At 43.2% G+C, this 21,999-nt stretch overlaps 1 protein-coding gene across 1 annotated transcript in view; it reads right to left on the bottom strand.

Moving 5' to 3' along the window:
* The window catches only part of LOC126984544 (division abnormally delayed protein-like), a 42,429-nt gene extending 20,804 nt beyond the window's left edge, over positions 1 to 21,625 (bottom strand). Inside the window, exon 1 of the mRNA XM_050838278.1 lies at positions 21,486 to 21,625. Coding sequence (XP_050694235.1) covers positions 21,486 to 21,537 — 52 coding nt within the window. The 5' untranslated portion in view covers positions 21,538 to 21,625. The remainder of the gene's footprint in view (positions 1 to 21,485) is intronic.
* Positions 21,626 to 21,999: the final 374 nt, after the last annotated feature.

Genomic DNA, 21,999 nt, shown 5'->3' on the forward strand with positions numbered 1-21,999 from the left:
ACCTTGTCAAGCTATCACTGGGCTCATAAAACTATCCATGGAAACACTAATATGCTTTTTTTATATCGATGGTACAGAAACCTTGTCAAATTGTCAAACTAACACTAGGCTCATAAAGCTACCCTTGCAAATACTAATATGTTCCTTTTTACGTCCATGGCACAGAAGTCTTGTCAAACTATCACTGGGCTCATATAACTACCCGTGGAAATACAAATATGCTTTTTTTTTTATATCCATGGTACAGAAACCTCGTCAAACTATTTCTAGGCTCATAAAACTACTCTTGGGAATAGTAATATGCGTCTTTTTTTACGTTCATAGCGCAGAAGTCTTGTCAAACTATCACTGGGCTTATAAAACTACCCGTGGAAATACAAATATGCTTTTTTTTATATCCATGGTACAGAAACCTTGTCAAACTATCACTAGGCTCATAAAACTACCCTTGGGAATACTAATATGTTCCTTTTTACGTCCATGTCACAGAGGCCTTGTCAAACTATCACTGGGCTCATAAAACTACCCACGGAAACGCTAATATGCTTTTTTATATCCATGGTACAGAAACCTTGTCAAACGATCACTAGGCTCATAACACTACCCATGGAAATAGTGACACAACCTCTACGAAAGCCTTATTGGAAGAGTCTGAGTACATGAACCTCACTGACAAGCTAGGAAATATTACTCCACAATAAACACGGTGAACATTAATCTGATCAACAAATATTTTATGATTTACCTGAAACCTCATTTTCTTACCTGTTACCGCTCACTTTCACCTCAGTATCATTACCATCACGTACATCTTATCTCCTGCCTGTCAGCACTCTCTCAGCATCACAGCAATCATCATCATTCTGTTCGTGCTCATCTACCTCAGCTCGCCACCTTTCACTATTCATATTATCATTATCTTTTCTTTCACCATTCCCCTCCCCTTCTTGTCATTCTCCCTTTTCCCTCATTTTTCTTATTTTTTTCTTCATTTTCGTCTTCTTGTTCTTTTTTCTTCTTCTTCTTCACTGTCATCAAGGTCATTATCACAATCTTATCTTCTTATTCTCTCTCTCTCTCTCTCTCTCTCTCTCTCTCTCTCTCTCTCTCTCTCTCTCTCTCTCTCTCTCTCTCTCTCTCTCTCTCTCTCTCTCTCTCTCTCTCTCTCTCTCGCCCTACATCTCCCTTTTCTCTCCTTTTCATATTTTATTCCTTTTCATTTTCTTTTCTTCTACCTCTACCGGCCTCTTGCAGACTCCTTATTTTATTATGTTCTTCTCCCTCTTCTATTAATTCGTTTACTTCTGATCATTATTAGTCATCAAGGTCTCATTATCACAAGTCACCATCACTCTCTACCTGCAAATCCACCTCATCTCTTCACCTGTCACCACTATCTCATTATCTTCAGTCACCATCACTCTGGACACCTCATCTTCATACCAGTCACCACTCGCATTATCATCACACACCGCCATCATCTTCGTATATGTTTAAATTATCTCTATTTTTGTTTTCTTATGTTGGTCTTCCTCACATCTCCACTTGTTTAGAATTATGTGTCTGATGTGGATGCTGATGTTTTTTTTATTTATCTTTTTTTAATTCCTGTTTTTGTTTTCTGTTTGTTGTTCTTTCAGTGATGCTAATTAAGATTCTATTCATTTTTATATATTTTTTCTTTTGTTCTTGTCCCTCTTGTTCTCTTTTTTTTTGTTCTTCTTGTTCTTGTTATTTTTCTTCTTTTTTTATTCGTGTTTTAGTTTAGTTTTGTTTTTACTTTTTGTTTTTATTGGTTCTTTTTGTGGTCCTAATTATCATCCAACTCTTTTTCATATATCCTCTTCTCTTCTTGTTCTTGTTCTTAATGTTCTTCTCATCATTATTATTATTATCATCGTTATTTTACTACTGGTTTTACTTCTCAATCTCCTCCACCCTATACTTCTTTTTTCCACTGCATTCCACTTTCAACTTTTTACACTCTCTTGCCCTCGCAGAATCCACGCACCCATCTGGCTGCCTGAACACACCTACACACACACACACACACACACACACACACACACACACACACACACACACACATGCAGGCTAAAAATACACGCTCATGCACATACATACATACATGCATACATAGACGTGTACACCGCCACTCCCACACATGTAGGGACGCCTCCATACTGGCAGCATACACACACACACACACACACACACACACACACACACACACACACACACACACACACACACACACACACACACACACGAGCCGCCTCATCAATACCCTGGTCAGTGGCCTCCGAGGGTCACCTCTGCAAGGGTGTTTAACTCATCTTCCCCCGCGGCATGTTGCAGGGGGGAGGGGGGAAGAGGGGGGAGAGGGAGGGTAGAGAGGGGATGCTGAGGGCGGGAGATGAGAGGGGGAAGACGGAGGGAGATAAGGGAGAGAGGGGAGGGTGAGGGTAAGGATGCGGGGAGGCTGTGGGCAGATGAGAGGGGGGACGGAGGGTTGGAGACGGAGGGGGAGGAGAAGGGAGTGAAAGGATGCAGAAGGCGGGAGATGAGAGGGGGGAATCGGAGGGGGAGAGAGGGGAAGGATAACAGGAAGGGAGGTTGTGGGCGGGAGAGTGAGGGAGACGGAGGGGGAGACAGGAGGGAGAAGGGAGAGAAGGGATAGAGAACAGGGAGGGTAAGGATGAGGGGAGGCTGTGGGCAAGAAATGAAAGACGGAGGGGGAGATGGGAGGGGAGAAGGGAGAGAAGGGGAATGGGAACCTGAGGGCAGTAGAGGGGAAGGAGGAAGAAGAGGGGTATGGAGAATAGGAGGTAAGGGAGGGAGAGGCGGGAGAAGAGAAGGAGGAGAAGGAGATGGGGAGTAGGAGGACGAGAAGAAGGGGAGAGGAAGAAGAGGGGAATGGAGAGGAGAGAAGGGTGAGAAGAAAGCAATGCAGAGAGGGAAAAAGGAGGTGGATATGGAGGGGAAAAGGGAGAAAAGGGGAGAGGAAAAGAGAAACAAAAGAAGGACGAGAAGGAGAGGATGAGGAGGAGGGTGATGGAGAGGAGGGCAACGGAAGGGGAGGAGTGGGGAGAGAGTGGGATGTGCTGGGGAAAGGGGGATATTGTGGGGAAGGGAGAGGAATAGTGGGAGAAGGGGAGTGAAGGAAGGGAAGGAAGGGGGTAGACTGGTTTGGGGTGAGGAGGAAAGGTGGGGAGGGGAGAGAGAGGAGTGGGACACGGAGGGGAGAAACGAGACGAGATGAGAGATGATAATTCAGTGGGGAGGGAACGGGGAGGGGGAGGGAGGGGAGAGGGGAGAAATGGAAGGACAAACGAAGGAGGGGGAAGAAGAAATGAGGAGAGGGAAGGAGGAAAGTTTATAAGAAGAAATGAGTGAGAAGGAAAAGAAAGAAGAATTAGGGGAAGGGAGGGAAAATGCAGACGTAGGAGACAGATGGAGGAGGAGAACAGAGGAAGAAATGGGGAGATAAAAGAGTAGGGGAGTAAGCTAGAGGGAAAGGAAGGGGAGAGGTAAGTGACATGTTAGTGAAGAGGAGGAGAAGAGAAGGGGTGAATAATGATCAGGAGAGAAGGAAATTCGGAATAAACTGAAGGGAAGGGAAGGGAAAGGAAGAGAAGGGAAGGGAAAGGCACAGAAGGAGAGTAGCCTAAAGGAATCTGAAGGGGAAGGAAATAAAGTAAATAAAGAACGGATGATACAAGAGAGTAAAAGGGAGAAGAGGAAAGAAGGAAGGGGGAAAGAGCAAAGAAAGAGAGAAATGCAAGGGAGAGGAGCAAGCATTAATGATTATGAGGAGAGGAGAGAGGGAGGAAAGAGGGATAATTAAAAGGAAAGAGAAGGGGAAAAGAGGAGGAGGGAGAGGAGAAGGAGGGAGGGGAGAGGAGCAATGACTGTTGAAAAGGGGAGAGAGGGAGAGAAGAGGGGAAGGGAGGCAAAACAAGGGGAGAAAAAGAGGGAGAGGGAAGAGCGAGGAGAAAAGAGGAGGAGGTAGAGGGGATGAGGAGGGGGAAGAGAAGAGGGGAGGAGGGAGGAAGGGGGGAGGGGGAAGGGCATTACCTCTTCTCCATAAAAAGTAATCCAACAGGTGCAGGTTAACACACACACACACACACACACACACACACACACACACACACACACACACACACACACACGCACACACACGCACAAATAAGCACTTAACCCAATACACACATGGCGGTGGACACAGACATACTAACAAGCAGCTGCGAGAGAGAGAGAGAGAGAGAGAGAGAGAGAGAGAGAGATCAAACACCTCCCACCTGGCTCTAATCACCCAATTTGAGGCAATACCAATCAACAGTTAACCAGACGAGCCTAATCTCACCTGTCCAATCCTAATCCTTGCACACCTGAGAGCTAACAATTCTCTCTCTCTCTCTCTCTCTCTCTCTCTCTCTCTCTCTCTCTCTCTCTCTCGCTCTCTCTCTCATGCTATATCCTCACTTTCAGATTATATTTCTTGTTCGTATTTTAATTTATTTCCTATTATGTCCCAGTGTGTGTGTGTGTGTGTGTGTGTGTGTGTGTGTGTGTGTGTGTGTGTGTGTGTGTGTGTGTGTGTGTGTGTGTGTGTGTGAAATGCGTCAACGTTTACCCCATTAATCTTATATTCCTCTTTTTATTTTTTTTTATCTTACTGGAATTCGCCGTTTTTCTCTTTTTCTGTCTCCTAAACCATTATTCTCTCTCTCTCTCTCTCTCTCTCTCTCTCTCTCTCTCTCTCTCTCTCTCTCTCTCTCTCTCTCTCTCTCTCTCTCTCTCGTTTTTGTAGTGGAATTTGATGGACTTTTTTTTCCTGTTTTTCCTGATTTGATTTACGACTCTCAAGCTGTTTTATTGTGTTTTAACAGGGCGCTGAAACCTTGTTGGGGCGATTTTTGTGTCAAGCGGAGACTGACTAGATTCCCTTTGTTTTCTTTTCTTTTTCTTTTTTTCTATTTTTTTCTTTTGTTCATTTTATTTACTTCTTTGTTTTTTATTTTTTCATTTTCCATTTGTTCCATTTTATTTACTTTTTTTTCTTTTTTTTCATTTTTTATTTTTTTCATTTTATTTACTTCATTTTTTATTTTTCGTTTGTTTCATTTACTTTATTTCATCATTTTCTATTTTCCCTTTGTTCTGTTTTCTATTTTTTTTATTTCACACATTTACTTTTTATACTTTCCTATTGTTTCATTTTATCTATCACTTTATTTTTCATTTTTTTCATTTTTACTTTCTTATTCTTTTTTAACTAACATATTTTTCTATTTTCCTTTTCATTCATTTCATTTACCTTTTATTTTTTATCAGCTTTCCTTTTTTTATTTCCCTTTGTTCCATTTTATTCAATTCCTCATCTTTTTATTTATTCTTTTTTTTATAGTTTACTCATGTTTAGTTTTATTCATTTATTCATTAACTTTTTTTATCTAACACATTGCATTTTTAATTTCTCTTTGTTAACTCTCAATCATTTATTCTTTTATCTTCTTTATTTAACACACGGGGTTTTCCAGCTGGTCGTCTCCTATCTCATTTTTTCCGAACTATTTAAAATATGAAATCGCGAATATATATTTTCTACTACAGCATTTTTGTCTAATTCATTTCGCTTCTACGGAGATGAGGAATGTTGATTTTCTATTAAGCGGCATTTTTCCTGACGCCCTTTTTTTTTATTTGACGCGGGATTATTATTTTATTGCTTATTTTTATTGTTTAACCAAAAATATATCAGTTTACTGTATATATCAGGTACTTTTTCCCGCCCCATGAGAACAGGAATACTTATAACTGTGCTTTGAGTGATATTTCAATTCGTTCTTTCTTTTTTTTTTCCTGGATTTTTATTACTTAACCAAAAAATCTTAGCTTACTGTACAGGTAGATCATTTTTACCTTCCTAATGAGAACAGGAACACTCATAACTGCATTTTGAGTGACATTTTAATTCGTTCTTCCTACTTTTTTCCTGGATTTTTATTACTTAACCCAAAAATCTTAGCTTACTGTATAGGTAGATCATTTTTACCTTCCTTATGAGAACAGGAACACTCATAACTGCATTTTGAGTGACATTTCAATTCGTTCTTTCTACTTTTTGCCATGATTTGAAATTAAGAAAACGATGATTCTTTCTTTAGCGCATGAAAGGGAAATCTTACCTCTGTAGCCTATTCAAATTTTACCTTAGCAATATGAAGGTAATCTGAGGCAACCCGGATGTCACTCTGGCGCTGTATCCCGGGGTAATGGGTTCGTTCCCTCCACAGACTCAGGGAACAGTGTGACGGAGATGAGCACTGAAGCCACGCGAAGCTTAGCATATGCCTCCAACTTTAACAGATAATAGTTTGGATCTTCGACTTCTTCTGGTGCAACATTTTAATACATTTTATTATATTTTACTGGATCATAAATGTACATGTGAATGGAACTACCAGGCGGCTCTTTATTTATGGGGATTTAGAAAGGAATATTATTTCTTAACGTACATTATTTAAATAGATGGGAATTTTATGGCATTTTGAATCAGAGCGTGGCGGGAGATTTTTTTTTTCATTTTTTTTCAACTCTGGTCTTGTCGATATAATGTTAAGAAGGGAATTGAAATGTATATGTGGCAATAATCATCTTCGTCTGTTAGGTTCGTATTATATAAACTTTATCTATTTATTTTTGTTTTTCTTGCCTATTATCTAATTTTAATTTTGTTTATTTATTTACGTTTTTATTTTTATTTTCTTATTTATTGATTTTTGTATTGGAGTTTATGAGCTTTTCGAATCTCTTCAGTTACATCAATACAGTTCTTACAATACTTTTTTTTTTATAGATGCACACACACACATACACTCTCACTCTCTCTCTCTCTCTCTCTCTCTCTCTCTCTCTCTCTCTCTCTCTCTCTCTCTCTCTCTCTCTCTCTCTCTGACATTTTCTAAGCACTTTTTCCTTTTACATCCTCGTTCCTGCACATCAACTTAAATAATAAATACACAACACTTTCCTCATATTTTTAGTCTTTTATCCTCCTTCTCCTTCTTCTCCTCCTCCTCCTCCTCCTCACTCTCCTCTTCGAACTACTTTTTTCCTTTTTGTTTTGTTTCTTTTGCTAGACCACCTGACCTCTTATCCCTCCTCCTCCTCCTCCTCCTCTTCCATTAGTCTTGAGGCTACGGGGAGCGAGGCGTCACGTGATTGGCTGACTAGATTGATGACGTCAGAGGAGAAACTTCCCGAGATAAAAATGTTTGTTTAGGACGAGGAGGAGGAGGAGGAGGAGGAGAGTGAGAAAAGAGAGAAAACTTAGATGCACAAACGGACAAACAAACAGACAGACAGACGGGCAGAAAAATAAAAAGAGACAGTAACTAAGTCCCTCCCTACCTTCCTCCTTTTATGCTCTCCCCTTCTCTCTATTCACCGCCACTGCCATCACCTGTCCTGACTGCTAATGAGGTCGGAGTGTACAGGTAAATAAACGTGAGAGATTCGTCCTCAGGTGTATAGTTCAGGTGGAGGAGGAGAGGAAAGATGGAGGAAAGAGAGGAAGGAAAGAGATACACTGGAGAGGGAGAGTAGCAAGTAGGAGGAAGGAGAGGAAAGAAGAGAGAGAGGAGGGAAGAGAGGAAGGAAGAAGAGGGAGTGAGTACAAGATGGATGGTGTGAAAGAGGAAGGAGGTGAGAAAATAAGATGTAGGATGGAGGGAATGAAGGAGGGAAGAAGAGGAACGGAGATAAGAAAAGGAGGAACAAGAAAAAAACCAAGAGGCAGCTATGTGGGGTGAGAGAAAAGAATGCAGAGAGGAAGGAAAAATATACATTGGTGAGGGAGAGTAGCAAGGAGGAGGAGGAGGAGGAGGAGGAGGAGGAGGAGGGAGGGAAGGAAGAGAGAGGGGGGAGGGAAGAGAAGGGAGAGGAGGAAGGTGAAAGAAAAACGCGGAAAGATATTGCAGATTAGATGGGAGAGAGAAGAAAAAAAAGAACAGGAGAAAAAATATGGGAAGATTGCAATGTGGAGAACGAAATTGAAAAAAAAGGAAAGAATTGAAGAAATGAAGAGGATGAAAGTTAAAACAGAATGGAAAGAGAAGTAAAAAATAGAAAAAATATTGCAGATTAGGAGAAGAGAAAAGAAGTGCAGAAAAAATATAGGAGGAATAAATATCATGAACGAAAATGAAAAAGAGAAAGATAGAGAAAGAGAGAAAAGAAGGAGGGTGAAGAAAAGGTTAGAGAAGGAAATACTGATGAAAGGAAAGAGGAAAGGGAAAAAGAAGTGGAAGAGAAAAACTATAGGGAAGAAAATAGAAGAGAAAGAGGGAGAAAGAGAGAAAAGGGAGAGAGGAAGAATTACTGATGAAGGGGAAGAGGAAAGGGAAAAAGAAGTGGAAGAGAAAAACTATAGGGAAGAAAAATAGAAGAGAAAGAGGGAGAAAGAGAGAAAAGGAGAGTGAGAAAAGGGAGAGAGGAAGAATTACTGATGAAGGGAAAGAGGAAAAGGAAAAAGAAGTGGAAGAGAAAAAAATATGGGGAAGGAAAATAGAAGAGAAAGAGGGAGAAAGAGAAAAGGAGAGTGAGGAAAGGGTGAGAGGAGGAGTTACTGATGAAGGGAAAGAGCGAACGAAGGTGCTGAGAATGATAAATATGTCTGTCTTCCTGTCTGCCTGTCTGTCTGTCTGTTAGTTTCTCGCTGCGGCCGCCTGTCTGTCTGCCTGTCTGTTAGCGCGTCTGTCTCTCATTTAATTAATTTTCTCGATATCTTCCTTGAGTGTTTGGTCGTTTTTGTTGCTTTATATAAACTTTCAATAATAACAATAATAATAATAATAATAATAATAATAATAATAATAATAATAATAATAATAATAATAATAATAATAATAATAAGAAGAAGAAGAAGAAGAAGAAGAGAGAGAGAGAGAGAGAGAGAGAGAGAGAGAGAGAGAGAGAGAGAGAGAGAGAGAGAGAGAGAGAGAGAGAGAGAGAGAGAGAGAGGTTGCAAGGCGGCGGGGTTTTGGTAACAGTGTGGACGTCCTTGTGGTGATGGTCAAGGTGGTGTGCGAACTCCTCCTCCTCCTCCTCCTCCTCCTCCTCACCAGCCTCACTAACATACAAATCTCATCAAGAACTCGCAACGTCAATGTGGATAGTCACTTAATGATTAACTCGTTTCTCCTCCTCCTCCTCCTTCTCCTCCTCCTTCTTCTTCTTCTTCTTCTTCTTCTTCCACCTCCTCCTTTTTCAGTCCATTTTTCCTCCTGGTTTGCTGTATTCAACCTCACTATTTCTCCCACAAACCTTTTTTTTCCTCTTCTTCCTCCTCCTTTTTTTTCTCTCCTCCTCCTCCTCCTCCTTCTCCTCCTCTTCTTCCTCTTCTTTTTCTTCCTCCACCTCCTCCTATTTCAGTCCATTTTTCCTCCTGGTTCGCTCTGTTCTACCTCACTATTTCTCCCACATACTTTTTTTTCCTCTTTTTCCTCGTTTTTTTCTCTCCTCCTCCTCCTCCTCTTCCTCCTCCATTTTACTGTTTTCTCTATCTCGCCTTTCACCTTCCCGATCTCTCTCTTTTATTTTTTCTTCCATTTCTTTTTTTTTCATCCCGTTTTCTTCTTTTATTCACATTTTTTTCTATCTCTTGTTTTTGTTTTGTTCATGTATTTTTTTTATCTTCCTTTTTAGATATACCTTACGTTCCCCCCCTCTCCTCCTCCTCCTCCTCCTCCTCTTCCTCCTCCTCCACTAGCCAGACAGGTCCAGCAGCTATCCACATTCCTATCCTCGTCGCGGCATCCAGACACACACACACACACACATACACACACACACACACACGTTGATGGACAGGAAGAGCGACAACTTGCAGGTATGTGTGTGGGAAACAGGTGAGCAGGCAGGCAGGTGTGTGTGTGTGTGTGTGTGTGTGTGTGTGTGTGTGTGTGTGTGTGTGTGTGTGTTTCTTGCAGCTCTTTTTCAACCGCTTTTTTTTATTTCTTCTTTTTTTTAATTCTCTGTTCGTGGATGCAGGTTTTTTTTGTTGCTTTTTATCTCATCTATCTGTCTGTCTGTCTGCTTGTCTGTCTGCCTGTCTGTCTGTCTCAAAAAGCTTCTCTATAAACGTCGTCTAAAATATAATGGTGGTGTGATTTTCTCAAGCAAATATTAATTCTGTAAAATCTCATGTCCAGTGTTTGAACAGAGGGGCGCGCAAAACAGTTTTCCTGCTCTAATTAGCGAATTATTCATCGGTAATTGTCCCAGAACAGTAATTACGGCGGTCGTGATTCAGATTAATTGCACGTTGAGAAATTAATAATATTCTGCCGGGCGCTCGGTACCATCGCATCTGTTGGCGTGATCATGACGGATGTTTCTGCTAATGATTAAACTATACACTGCTTCTCTTACTACTACTGTTACTACTGCTACGACTATTACTACTATGGGCTGGTTCTATGGCTACAACTACGGCTACAACTATACACTGGTTCTCCTCCTCCTCCTCCTACTACTACTACTACTACTACTACACTATTGCTACTTTGCTATTTCTGCCACTTCTATTTCTACTGCTTCATAATTATAAGGACTTCATCACTAAATTAAGACAAAACAAAAGTCAACATTCTAGCGACGAGGAAGTGGACTACTACTACTACTACTACTACTACTACTACTACTACTACTACTACTACTACTACTATTATTATTACTACTACTTCACTGACCGAACCTGCCGTCATTTCCTCTACTTCCTAATTGACAGGTAAGTAAAATGACATCAGTATCAACTTAACACCATAAAACAACCACCACTACCATCACCGTCATCACCACCACCACCATTACCACCGTCAGCATCATCGTCATCACCACAACCACCACCACCGCGGATGCCACCCCTGTGTTCAGAGACATTAACATTCGAAGCTTCACTCTAAGGGTCGAATCGTATCTGCCATATATATGCAAATGAGGCCCCACACACACACGCCGCCCCCCTCCGCCCCGCCCCGCCCCGTCACTCTTACGGTCTTTAGGGAAGCTCCTTTGAGAGAGAGAGAGAGAGAGAGAGAGAGAGAGAGAGAGAGAGAGAGAGAGAGAGAGAGAGAGAGAGAGAGAGAGAGAGAGAGAGAGAGAGAGAGAAACCCATCCGAGTCTATACCATCCATTTCGTCTTCAAAAAAAGTATTGAGAGGAGTTCGTTCGAAAAAATTTAAGTCTACAGTAAAAGGAAAAAGTAGTATATTTTTTCCCTTCTTTTTCTCTCTCGAATTTATTTTTCCTCCTCCTCCTCCTTCTTCCTTTTCCTTCTCTTCTTAACTCATTCTCAACTTTCCATCTCACTGTTCCACGCCATTTCCCCTCCAATCTCTCTCTCTCTCTCTCTCTCTCTCTCTCTCTCTCTCTCCACCTCAATATTCCTCTCACTCCCCCTTTCCTCTCCACCTCCTGAGGCTTGAAAGACAGTTCTGGATAGCGACTTCCCTCCCTTCCCTCCACCCCGTCTCTCCCCTTCCCTCCATTCCTCCACACCTCCCCTTTCCCTTCCTTTCCTACCCTCCCCCCTGTCCATCTTTGAGGCTGAGCGAAGCTTTTAAAAATAAATAAAACCCAATCGTCTTCTGATAATGACATCGTGACGGAGGCGAGGACGATAAAAGGGAGAGGACGAAGAGGAGGGAGGGAGGGAAGGAAGGAGGGAGGGAGCGATGGAAGGAAGGGAGGTAGAAAAGAGGAGGAGGAATGGATGATAGGTTGAGAGGGGAGGATAAAGAGAAGAGAGGGGAAGTGCATGTGAGGGATGGGAAGGAAGTTGGGAAGAGAAGGGAAGGATAGAGAGGCATGATAAAGGGAAGGAAGGGAAAGAAGGGGGGAAAAGGAGAAATGGATGGTTGAGAGGGAAGAACGGATGGGAGGGAATAAAAAGGAGGATGACAGGAATGGGAAGGAAGGAGGGAAAGCTTTTAGGGAAGGAGACAAATGGAGGAAGGATGGTATAAGGAGGAAAGAAAGAGAGAGAAGAAGAGAAGAAGAGCAGTGGATGGTAGGTTGAGAGGGACGGAGGGAGAGGAAGGAGGAAGAAAGTGCAATGTAAGGGAGGAAAAGTGCCAGAGAAGGATAGGAAGGAAGGAGGGAAGGGAGAAAGTGAAGGATATGTGGAGCAAGAATAGCGTAGGGAGGGAGGAAAGGAGATAAGGAGGGAGAGGAGAGGAAGAAAGTGGAATGTAAGGGAGAAAAAGTGCCGGAGAAGGATAGGAAGAAAGGAGCGAAAGGAGAAAGTGAAGGATATGTGGAGGAAAAATAGCATAGGGAGGGAGGAAAGGAGGGAGAGGAAAGAGGGAGAAAGTAAAATGAAAGGGAGAAAAAGTGCCGGAGAAGGATAGGAAGGAAGTGGGAAGGGAGAGAGTGAAGGATATGTGGAGGAAAAATAGCATAGGGAGGGAGGAAAGGAGGGAAGGAGGGAAAGTAAAGAGGAAGAAAATGGAATGTAAGGGAGGAAAGAGCAGGAGAAGGATAGGCAGGAAGGGGCGAAGGGAGAGAGTGAAGGATATGTGGAGGAAAAATAGCATAGGGAGGGAGGAAAGGAGGGAAGGAGGGAGGAAAGAGAAAGAAATTAGAATGTAAGGGAGGAAAAGTGCCGGAGAAGGATAGGAAGGAAAGAGGGAAGGGAGAGAGTGAAGGAGATGTGGAGGAAGGATAGCGTAGGAAGGGAGGAAAGGAGGGGAGGAGGGAGGCATAGAGGGAGGGGAGGAAAGGTCTTCACGCCAAACAGTAGCAGAAGTTGAGGTAAACCGGAGGAAAGAGGAGGAGTCAATCTAAAACTCTTGGAGGAGGAGGAAGAAGAGGAGGAGGAGGAGGAGGAGGAGGAGGAGGAAAAAGGAAGAAGAATGAAAGGAGGAAGAGAAGGAAGATGTCAAGGAATACTAATGATACCGAGCGTGTGTGTGTGTGTGTGTGTGTGTGTGTGTGTGTGTGTGTGTGTGTGTGTGTGTGTGTGTGTGTGTGAAATCACATTATTACTTCATTATCGATCTAAACTAAATATCATCACCACCACCACCACCACCACCACCACCACCATTACCACTACCACCACCACCACCACCACCACCATCACCACTATTACCAAACCTATTCCAAGGCCAACCATCATCACCACCACCACCATCGCAATCCTTTACCACCATAAGCATCACCACCACCACCACCACCACCACCACCACTCCGGAAGCCCCAATGATCTTCTCTCTCACGTAGGAGTCAGGAGCCATATTGAGTTTATGTCAAGTCGATTGAGAGAGAGAGAGAGAGAGAGAGAGAGAGAGAGAGAGAGAGAGAGAGAGAGAGAGAGAGAGAGAGAGAGAGAGAGAGAGAGAGAGAGAGAGAGAGAGAGAGAGATTCCATACTAACATTGGTGAGCTCACACATCAGTATGTGATAAAAAATAATGCCGATGTAGTATTTCTGAGAGAAACTTTTCTAAATGACACCGTGCCTGAAAACTATGCTAAAATTAAAGGCTACTCTAAGTGGTACAGAAAAGATCGATCATCACAAGGAGGCGGTGTTGCGTTGTGCCACAAGGAGTCAGTGAGTGTACAACTTACAGAGTATGACATTCCTGAAAACTTTGAAATAATCTTGTTCAAAATAATAAACAATAATGGCGCGGGCATTTTGTGTTGTGGGTGCTACAGACCTCCGGCAGAAGGTCCTGCTGTCTTCCACTTTTTATTAAATAACATTGATAATATTATGACTGTAAATAAGTGTGACAACATTATTATAGTAGGGGACCTAAATCAGCGCACAGCACAAAGGGAGTTCGACAACTTACTAGCAGTGTACGACTTGGACAACTATGTTAACTTCCCCACACACAGCTCCGGATCCTCGCTTGATCCTGTCGTCACTGACCTTCCCCCAAACACTGTGCAATGCCACCCGCTGGGCTATGTGGGTACCTCAGATCATGTGGCCGTTCTCGCCAAGGTGGCATTCAAGCGTCACCGGGAGGAGAGCACCACAAGGACTCTGTGGCGGTGGGGGGCAGCTGACTGGGGGAGGCTGCGCACAGCCCTGCAACAGCTGGACTGGGACGCGCTTCTGAGTGGCAGCGTGGAGCAGCAGGTGCACCAGTTCACTGAAGCAGTCCTCAAGGAGCAACACCGGTGGGTGCCACACCGCGAGCACAGATCCAAGCCGTCCGACCAGCCGTGGTTCGGGCCGAGGTGTCGTGCAGCATCAGACGCCAAACACCGCGCTTGGCTAACGTATAAGCGTAACCCAACTGCCTTCAACAAGAGGAGGCACAGGGAGGCAGCAGCCCGAATGCAAGACGCCCAGGCCTGGGCTAAGGGCCGATGGGTGACTGCCACAAAAAACAAACTAAAAGGAGGCCAGGTAGGGAGCAAGCAGTGGTGGCACCTGGTTAAGGAACATCAAGTTGAGGTGCAAGAAGGCACAGTTCCGACCATGAGAAGAGAGGATGGCACCATGGCACTGAACAATAAAGAAAAAGTAGAGTTGTTTACCAAGACTTTTGCTGCCAAAATGACCGTCCCTCACCCAGAAAAAGAGCCACCGACTCTCCCTTCAGTTACAAAAGAAAAGCTGACAAGCCTCTCAACAACGGAGGTGGAGGTGTATCTGGCACAGAAGGCCTTAGACGCAGATAAGGCTGTTGGCCCGGACAATATCAGCCCCCGCCTCCTGCGTCAGTGTGCCAAGGAACTCGCTCTTCCCCTCTCCAAGATATTCAACCACTGCCTTCATACCTCCACCTGGCCGCAGAAGTGGAAGACTAGCCATGTTGTTCCTGTGCACAAGAAGAACGACCGAGCGGACGTGAGGAACTACAGGCCGGTGTCCCTCCTATCAGCAGTGGCAAAAGTGTTGGAGGGAATAGTGGCAGAGCGGATCACTAGACACCTGGATAGGCACTATCTGTTGAGTGCCAGGCTTCAGGAAAAACCGGTCAGCAGCCGATCTCCACCTACTACTATCCAACGAATGGAGTTTACAGCTGGACCAAGGAAGAGCCACTGCTGCTCTGGCACTAGACATTGAGGGCGCATTTGACCGAGTGTGGCACACCGCCCTATTAGAAAAAATGAGAGCAGCCGGATTGGAGGGAAAGCTTCTGTGCCTGATGGAAAATTACTTAGAGGAACGCCACCTTCAAGTGGTCCTGAATGGGCACAAGTCCTCCCCACAACGGATCCACGCCGGCGTGCCACAAGGCAGCGTCATCGGGCCACTACTATGGAACATGTACATAAATGACCTCCTCCATCTTGTTCCTAGTGCCAAAGCGTTCGCCGATGACATCACTTTGACTCACAAAATAGAGCCAGGAGGAGAGGCCCAGGCAGCACGCCAACTAAGAGCCACACTCCGGCGTATTGCAGATTGGGGGAGTAAGTGGCAAGTTAAGTTTGCCCCAGCAAAAACTCAGCTGCTGGTAGTGGCCAGGACACCTGTGGATCTCCAGCTTGAATTCGAGGGACTCAAGCTGAGTGAGGAAGTGGAGGTGCTGGGCCTCACATATGACTCCAGGCTGACCTTCCGCACGCACATCCAGCAGCTGGCAAGGGCAGCCTCACGGAAGCTGACGTCCCTACGCAGAATCTCCTGGCTGATGGACAGTCGAGGGCGCGAGGTCTTATGCAAGGCACAAATCCGATCCTCCCTTGAGTATTCGTGCCTAAAGTGGGGGGGAGCTGCCAGTACCCATCTCGCGCTCCTCGACAAGATCCAGGAGAGGGCGTGGAGGATCATCACGGATCGACAACCGGAGCACCTACCGACCCTGCAGACCCTCCAACACCGGCGAGACGTGGCCGGCCTCACCACTCTGTACAAAATACAGCAGGAGGGAGTGGAGCACCTGAGGACGCTGCGCCAGCCGGAGCGGGAGGTGACAGCCAACACCCGGTCAGCGGAGGCGGCTCCCACGGCTCTGGTGGTACAGCGATGCCGGACGACTCACTACCAGAGGCAGTTTATAAACACTTACGTGCAGATATGGAACCGTTTCCTTGCGTCCGGTCAGCTGCCTCAGCAGTTCACACAGCGGCAACAATATAAACTGTTTGTGAACCAGTGGCTGAACAATTTGTGAACAGGTTAGGCTTTCAGATAGGGGATACCAACTATGTTCCCTTTAGCCTAGAAACTAGTGCCGCCATATAATGTAATGTTATAGGTACTAGGCCCTGATGTAACCAAGTGTCTGTGTAAATAAAATAAAAAGAGAGAGAGAGAGAGAGAGAGAGAGAGAGAGAGAGAGAGAGAGAGAGAGAGAGAGAGAGAGAGAGAGAGAGAGAGAGAGAGAGAGAGAGAGAGAGAGAGAGAGAGAGAGAGAGAGAGAGAGAGAGAGAGAGAGAGAGAAGCACACCTCAGACTCATTAGTAAATACAATGTGAATAAAAATAAAAAGAAGAGCAAAAGGTTTCATTATACTGGCAAGGAAGTTTTTTTTTAGCATACGTTGCAGCAGAAGCAGAAATAGAACCAGTAGTAGTAGTAGTAGTAGTAGTAGTAGTAGTAGTAGTAGTAGTAGTAGTAATGGTAGTAGTAGTAGTAATAGTAGTAGTAGTACTTAATCCATTAATTACTATGTCTTTTCCAGGACGATGTTTCTTCATAATTCACATTCAGTTTTTTTTCTTTTTCTTCTTCTTCTTCTTCTTCTTCTCTCTCTCTCCTCACCTCACCTGCCTCACTTTCTCACCTGTGTTGACGCTAATTAGTCAGGTGAGCTCCGTGCCACACTTTGAGTCCTCGAGAGAGAGAGAGAGAGAGAGAGAGAGAGAGAGAGAGAGAGAGAGAGAGAGAGAGAGAGAGAGAGAGAGAGAGAGAGAGAGAGAGAGAGAGAGAGATAGAGAGAGAGAGAGAGAGAGAGAGAGAGAGAGAGAGAGAGAGAGAGAGAGACAGAGATATAGAGAGAGAGAGAGAGAGAGAGAGAGAGAGAGAGAGAGAGAGAGAGAGAGAGAGAGAGAGAGAGAGAGAGAGAGAGAGAGAGAGAGAGAGAGAGAGAGAGAGAGAGAGAGAGAGAGAGAGAGAGAGAGAGAGAGAGAGAGAGAGAGAGGATTTATTCACACACCTGTATACTCTTGGCTCGTATTTACTTTACCTAGCACTAATAAACCTGACGAAAATGAGGGCAAGAAAAAGTAATATGCTGAAGGGAAAAGTGTAAAAAAATGAGCGTTCCTAACAAACTCACACTGTAATACACAAAGGAAAGGAAGAATAACTAGGGATAAAGATTACCAGAACACAAGGAAACAGAATAAATCAGAAAAAAATATAAGCAAAGTCGAGTAAAAATAATACCCCCCCAAAAAATGACAGTGAATGTTGAATAGATGTATATATAAGTAAGAGGATATTATTGTTGATGAACGAAGGTAGCATAGTCCGGTATAAAAAAAAAAATCTACGTAAATACAAACAAAGCTCTGAGAAAAAAATATAGATAAATGATTTTCAGATGTAAAAATGGTTAAAAAAAGAGAAAGAAAAATATCCGATGAACGAAGGTATCAGAGTCAGGTAAAAAGAAATCTGCGTATATACCAACAAAGCCCTGAAGAAAAAATAGATAGGTAAATGTTCTTCAGATGTAAAATGGTAAAAAAAGAGGGAAAGAAAATTATCCGAGAAAGTATAAAGAGCAAACGAAGATAAAAGAAATAGAAAAGAGAAAGAAAAGATAAAAAACACGAAGGCCACACGTTCATACAAGGAAACATAAACCACCCGAAGGAAAAAACTACAACCCAAAAAACAAGAGAAAGGAAGCAAGCAAGTAAAGAAACGAACTAAAGAAAAAAAGTAACGAAAAAGAAGAAGACAAGAAAAAAATAAACGACAGAAAGAAAAGAGAAACGAAAATGAGACAAGAAAAAATAAAGAATAGGCAGAAAAAGAAAAAAGAAAACAAAAAACAAAACAATAAAGAAAACAAAACAAAAGGAAGAAACGAAAGAAAGAAGAAAAACAAGAAAAATTAAAGACAAAAAAAAAGAAAAACGAGCGAAAGAAAAAAAAGAAGACAAGATCGGCAAGGAAACCGAAGAAAAATGAGGAAAAAAAAAAAAGCTCAACGCAGAATCGCCCCCAAATAGAAAACGAAACTCGGCCAGAAAATTAAAGACTTGGTGAAACTGATGGAGAAAATTCCCAGACTCTATCAAGGTGTGTGTGTGTGTGTGTGTGTGTGTGTGTGTGTGTGTGTGTGTGTGTGTGTGTGTGTGTGTGTGTGTGTGTGTGTGTGTGAGGGGAGGAGAAACTTGAAGGAGAGAGAGAGAAATACTGACGAAGGAAGATTAAAGGGAAGGGAAGGGAAGCGAAAGGAGGTTTGAGAGAGAGAGAGAGAAAGAGAGAAAGATAAAGATATATAGAGAGAGGGAGACAGAGGGAAGAGAAAGAAGGAGGAAGAGAGAGATATTTTCAAGACTACAGAAAGTGAGTGTAATAAAGTGAAAGGTGAAATAAGAATAAGAGAAGAAGAGGAAGAAGTAAAAGAGAAAGAAGAAAACATAAGAAAAATAAATAAAGAAGGAAAAGATACAAATAAGATAGAAAAGAGAAACTGGAAAGAGAGAATGTGAAAGAGAAAAAAGGAAAACGTTAGAAGTGAATAGGAAATACAGAGAGAGAGAGAGAGAGAGAGAGAGAGAGAGAGAGAGAGAGAGAGAGAGAGAGAGAGAGAGAGAGAGAGAGAGAGAGAGAGAGAGAGAGAGAGAGAGAGAGAGAGAGAGAGAGAGAGAGAGAGAGAGAGAGAGAGAGAGAGAGAGAGAGAGAGAGAGAGAGAGAGAGAGAGAGAGAGAGAGAGAGAGAGAGAGAGAGAGAGAGAGAGAGAGAGAGGTAAGGGCATGTCAGATCAAAGGCAAAAATTAAAAAAAAAACTTCTTCAATTAAGGACGAAGGCCGCAAGGCTTCTCCCCCTCCTCCTTTTTTCTCTCCCTCCCTCCTTCCCTCCTTCGTTCTGTCCCTCCTTTTCCTCCTTTCCTCCCTCCCTCCTCCCTCAAGCTGTCAAAAGGAACCACGACAATCAACGGAAGGAGGAACGGAGGAAGAAAGAGAAGAGGGAGAGAGAGAGACAGAGAAAGAGATAAAGAATGCAAGAGAAAGGAAAAAGGGAGAGAGGGAGGGAGGAAGAGAGGAAGAGAGGGAGATAAACAACCACGGAGAGAAACGGAGGAAGAAAAAGAAGAGAGACATATAAAGAATGAGAGAGGAAGGAGAGGGTGGAAGGAAGGGAGAGAGGAAGGGAAGGAAAGAGAGGAGGGAGGGAGGGAGAGAAACAACCACAGGGGAAGGACAAACAAAAGAGCAGCGATTAGGAGAAAACAAAAAACGCACTTACTTGAAAAATGGACAATAAAAGGAAAAACAATTGTGGAAAGAGAGGAAAAAAGAACAGTAATATTTTTTTCAGAGGAAGTAGTTCAAGGGCACAACAACAACAACAACAACAACAACAACAACAACAACAAAAGCACAAACGGAGGACAGAAGTAGTTTAAAAATAAGTTAATTAGGTTGGAAAGGTGTTTTAATTTTCCTGTCTTGAAAGTGTTTAAGTTGTGGGAAGGAGGAAATACATGCGAAGGAAGGCTGTTAATGAGTTAATCAGGTGAAAGAATGAAGAAGTTGGTGAACTCTTGCATAAGGAATAGGGACAGCATAGGGGTGAAGACAAGCATTTCAGAGTTTATCAGTGAAAGGGATGAAGGAACTAAGATACTGTTTAAGTCTTGCATAAGAAATCAGGACAGCTTATGAGTGAAGGCGTTTATTTCAGAGTTTATCAGTGAGATGAATGAAAGAATGAAGATGCTATTGAACTCTTGCATAAGGAATCAGGACAGCATGGACATTTTTCTATTATACAAAGATATGAAGTAACACAGAGTAGTCATAGGCGTAGGAGAGGATAGAAGAGTTCGTTTGAAAAGGTAAATCATTAATGAACAGTAGAAAGTGGGAGGAAGTATAGATAACCAAAAGGAAATGCGATATAAAGAAAACTACAAAAAGAAAGAAACAAGACCAGGATATAAAAAAAAAGATACAGGAAAGAAAAACGGAACATCGGAACGAGAAAAAGACGAAAGAGACGAACTTCAAAATGTCTAGAAAGGATAAAAATTGAATCACCACCACCACCACCACCACCACCTGCACCACCATCACCACTACCACCACCACAACCACTACAACAACCTCTACCACCTCCATTTTCATCACCACTATCCACGAAATACGACAAGAAGAAGAAGAAGAAGAAGAAGAAAAAGAAGAAGAAGAAGAAGAAGAAGGAAAGGAAAAAATAACAGAATAACAGAAGTAGAAAGAAAGTAGTAAAACAAGACAGCCCCCATCATATCATCGTCAATAATAATAATAATAATAATAATAATAATAATAATAATAATAATAATAAAACATACTACCTCCAACCTGTTCCTCTTGCGCCCCCAAACTCGTTATACAAAAAGCTTCGACGTGAAAAAAAAAAAAAAAAAACGAAGAATGTAAAAAGCGACTGACAAAATCTCGATCTGAATAGTGTAGTGCCTTGGGGGGGAGAGGGGAGGAGAGGAGAGGGGAGGGGAGGGGAGGGAAGAAGGGAAGATACGAAGGAAAGGAAGGGGGAACAGGAAAAGAGAAGAGGGGAGGGAAGGGATGGAAAGGATGAAGGGGAAGGGAAAGGTGAAGGAGGGCGGAAGAGAAGGGGAAGGGAAGGAAAGGAAGACAGGAAGAAAGGGAGAGGGAAGGGAATGAATAGAAAAGGAAGGGGAGGAAAAGAAGGGAAGGGGAAGGGAAGGAAAGGAAAAAAGGAAAAAGGGAAGCAAGGAAGGAAGGGAGAGGGAACGAAATGAATAGAAAAGAAAGGGAAGGGAATGAGGGGAAGAAGAAAAGGGGAAAGGTAGGAAGGGAAGAAAGGGGGATGAAAAAGCAGAAGGGAGAGGGAAAAGGAAGGAAGGGAGACGAAAGAGGAAAATAGAAGGGAAGAAGAGAAGGGGAAAGGAAGGAAGGGAGGAAAGAGAATGGATATTTGAAAAGGGAGGCGAAGAGGCCAATGGAGAGTAAAGAGGAAGGAAGAAAGGAAGTGAGGGAGGGAAGCGATGGAGAGAGAGAGAGAGAGAGAGAGAGAGAGAGAGAGAGAGAGAGAGAGAGAGAGAGAGAGAGAGAGAGAGAGAGAGTAATGAAGATGGTTGAAGTCAAAAAGTTTTCCTTCAAGAGTAAATGGAGGAGCTTACTCTGATCAGAAGCTTCTCTTTCAAAGGGTTATTTCCTACCTCTTATTCCTCTTCCTGTTCCTCCTTCTCCTCATTTTTCCGCTTCCTTACCCTTTTATAACTCTTCCTCCTCCCTCACCACCTCTTCTTGCTCCTCCTCCTCCTCCTCCTCCTCCTTCACCTGCCTCTTACCTGAAGCAAGACTGGACGGCTTCAAATCCTCCCCCGTCTCTTCCACGTACATCGGGCTGCTACAGTTTTTCCGGACCTGTAACGGAAAGAAGAAGAAAATTACTGGAGGAAAGACTTTGGAGATGAAGAGAAACGAGAAGAAAGAAGAATATTAAATAAAGAAGGAAACGCGGTCGAGAGGATGGGAAGAGAAGGAAAGGTAAAGGAAGGGAAAATATAGACAGAGAGAGAGAGAGAGAGAGAGAGAGAGAGAGAGAGAGAGAGAGAGTACTAAAATAGCGAATTAAGTGTACTCCAACTCTACTTGACACGTCCTATCTCTCTCTCTCTCTCTCTCTGTGTGTGTGTGTGTGTGTGTGTGTGTGTGTGTGTGTGTGTGTTATCTACCAAAATGAATAACACCCAAGAGACCGATTAATAATGAACTAATTTTACACATCACTAACTTAAAACATGGCAACCTCCTCCTCCTCCACCTCCTCCTCCTCCTCTTCTTCTTCCTCCTCCTCTTCCT

Source organism: Eriocheir sinensis, chromosome 5 (genome assembly GCF_024679095.1).
Source record: "Eriocheir sinensis breed Jianghai 21 chromosome 5, ASM2467909v1, whole genome shotgun sequence".
NCBI lineage: Eukaryota > Metazoa > Arthropoda > Malacostraca > Decapoda > Varunidae > Eriocheir > Eriocheir sinensis.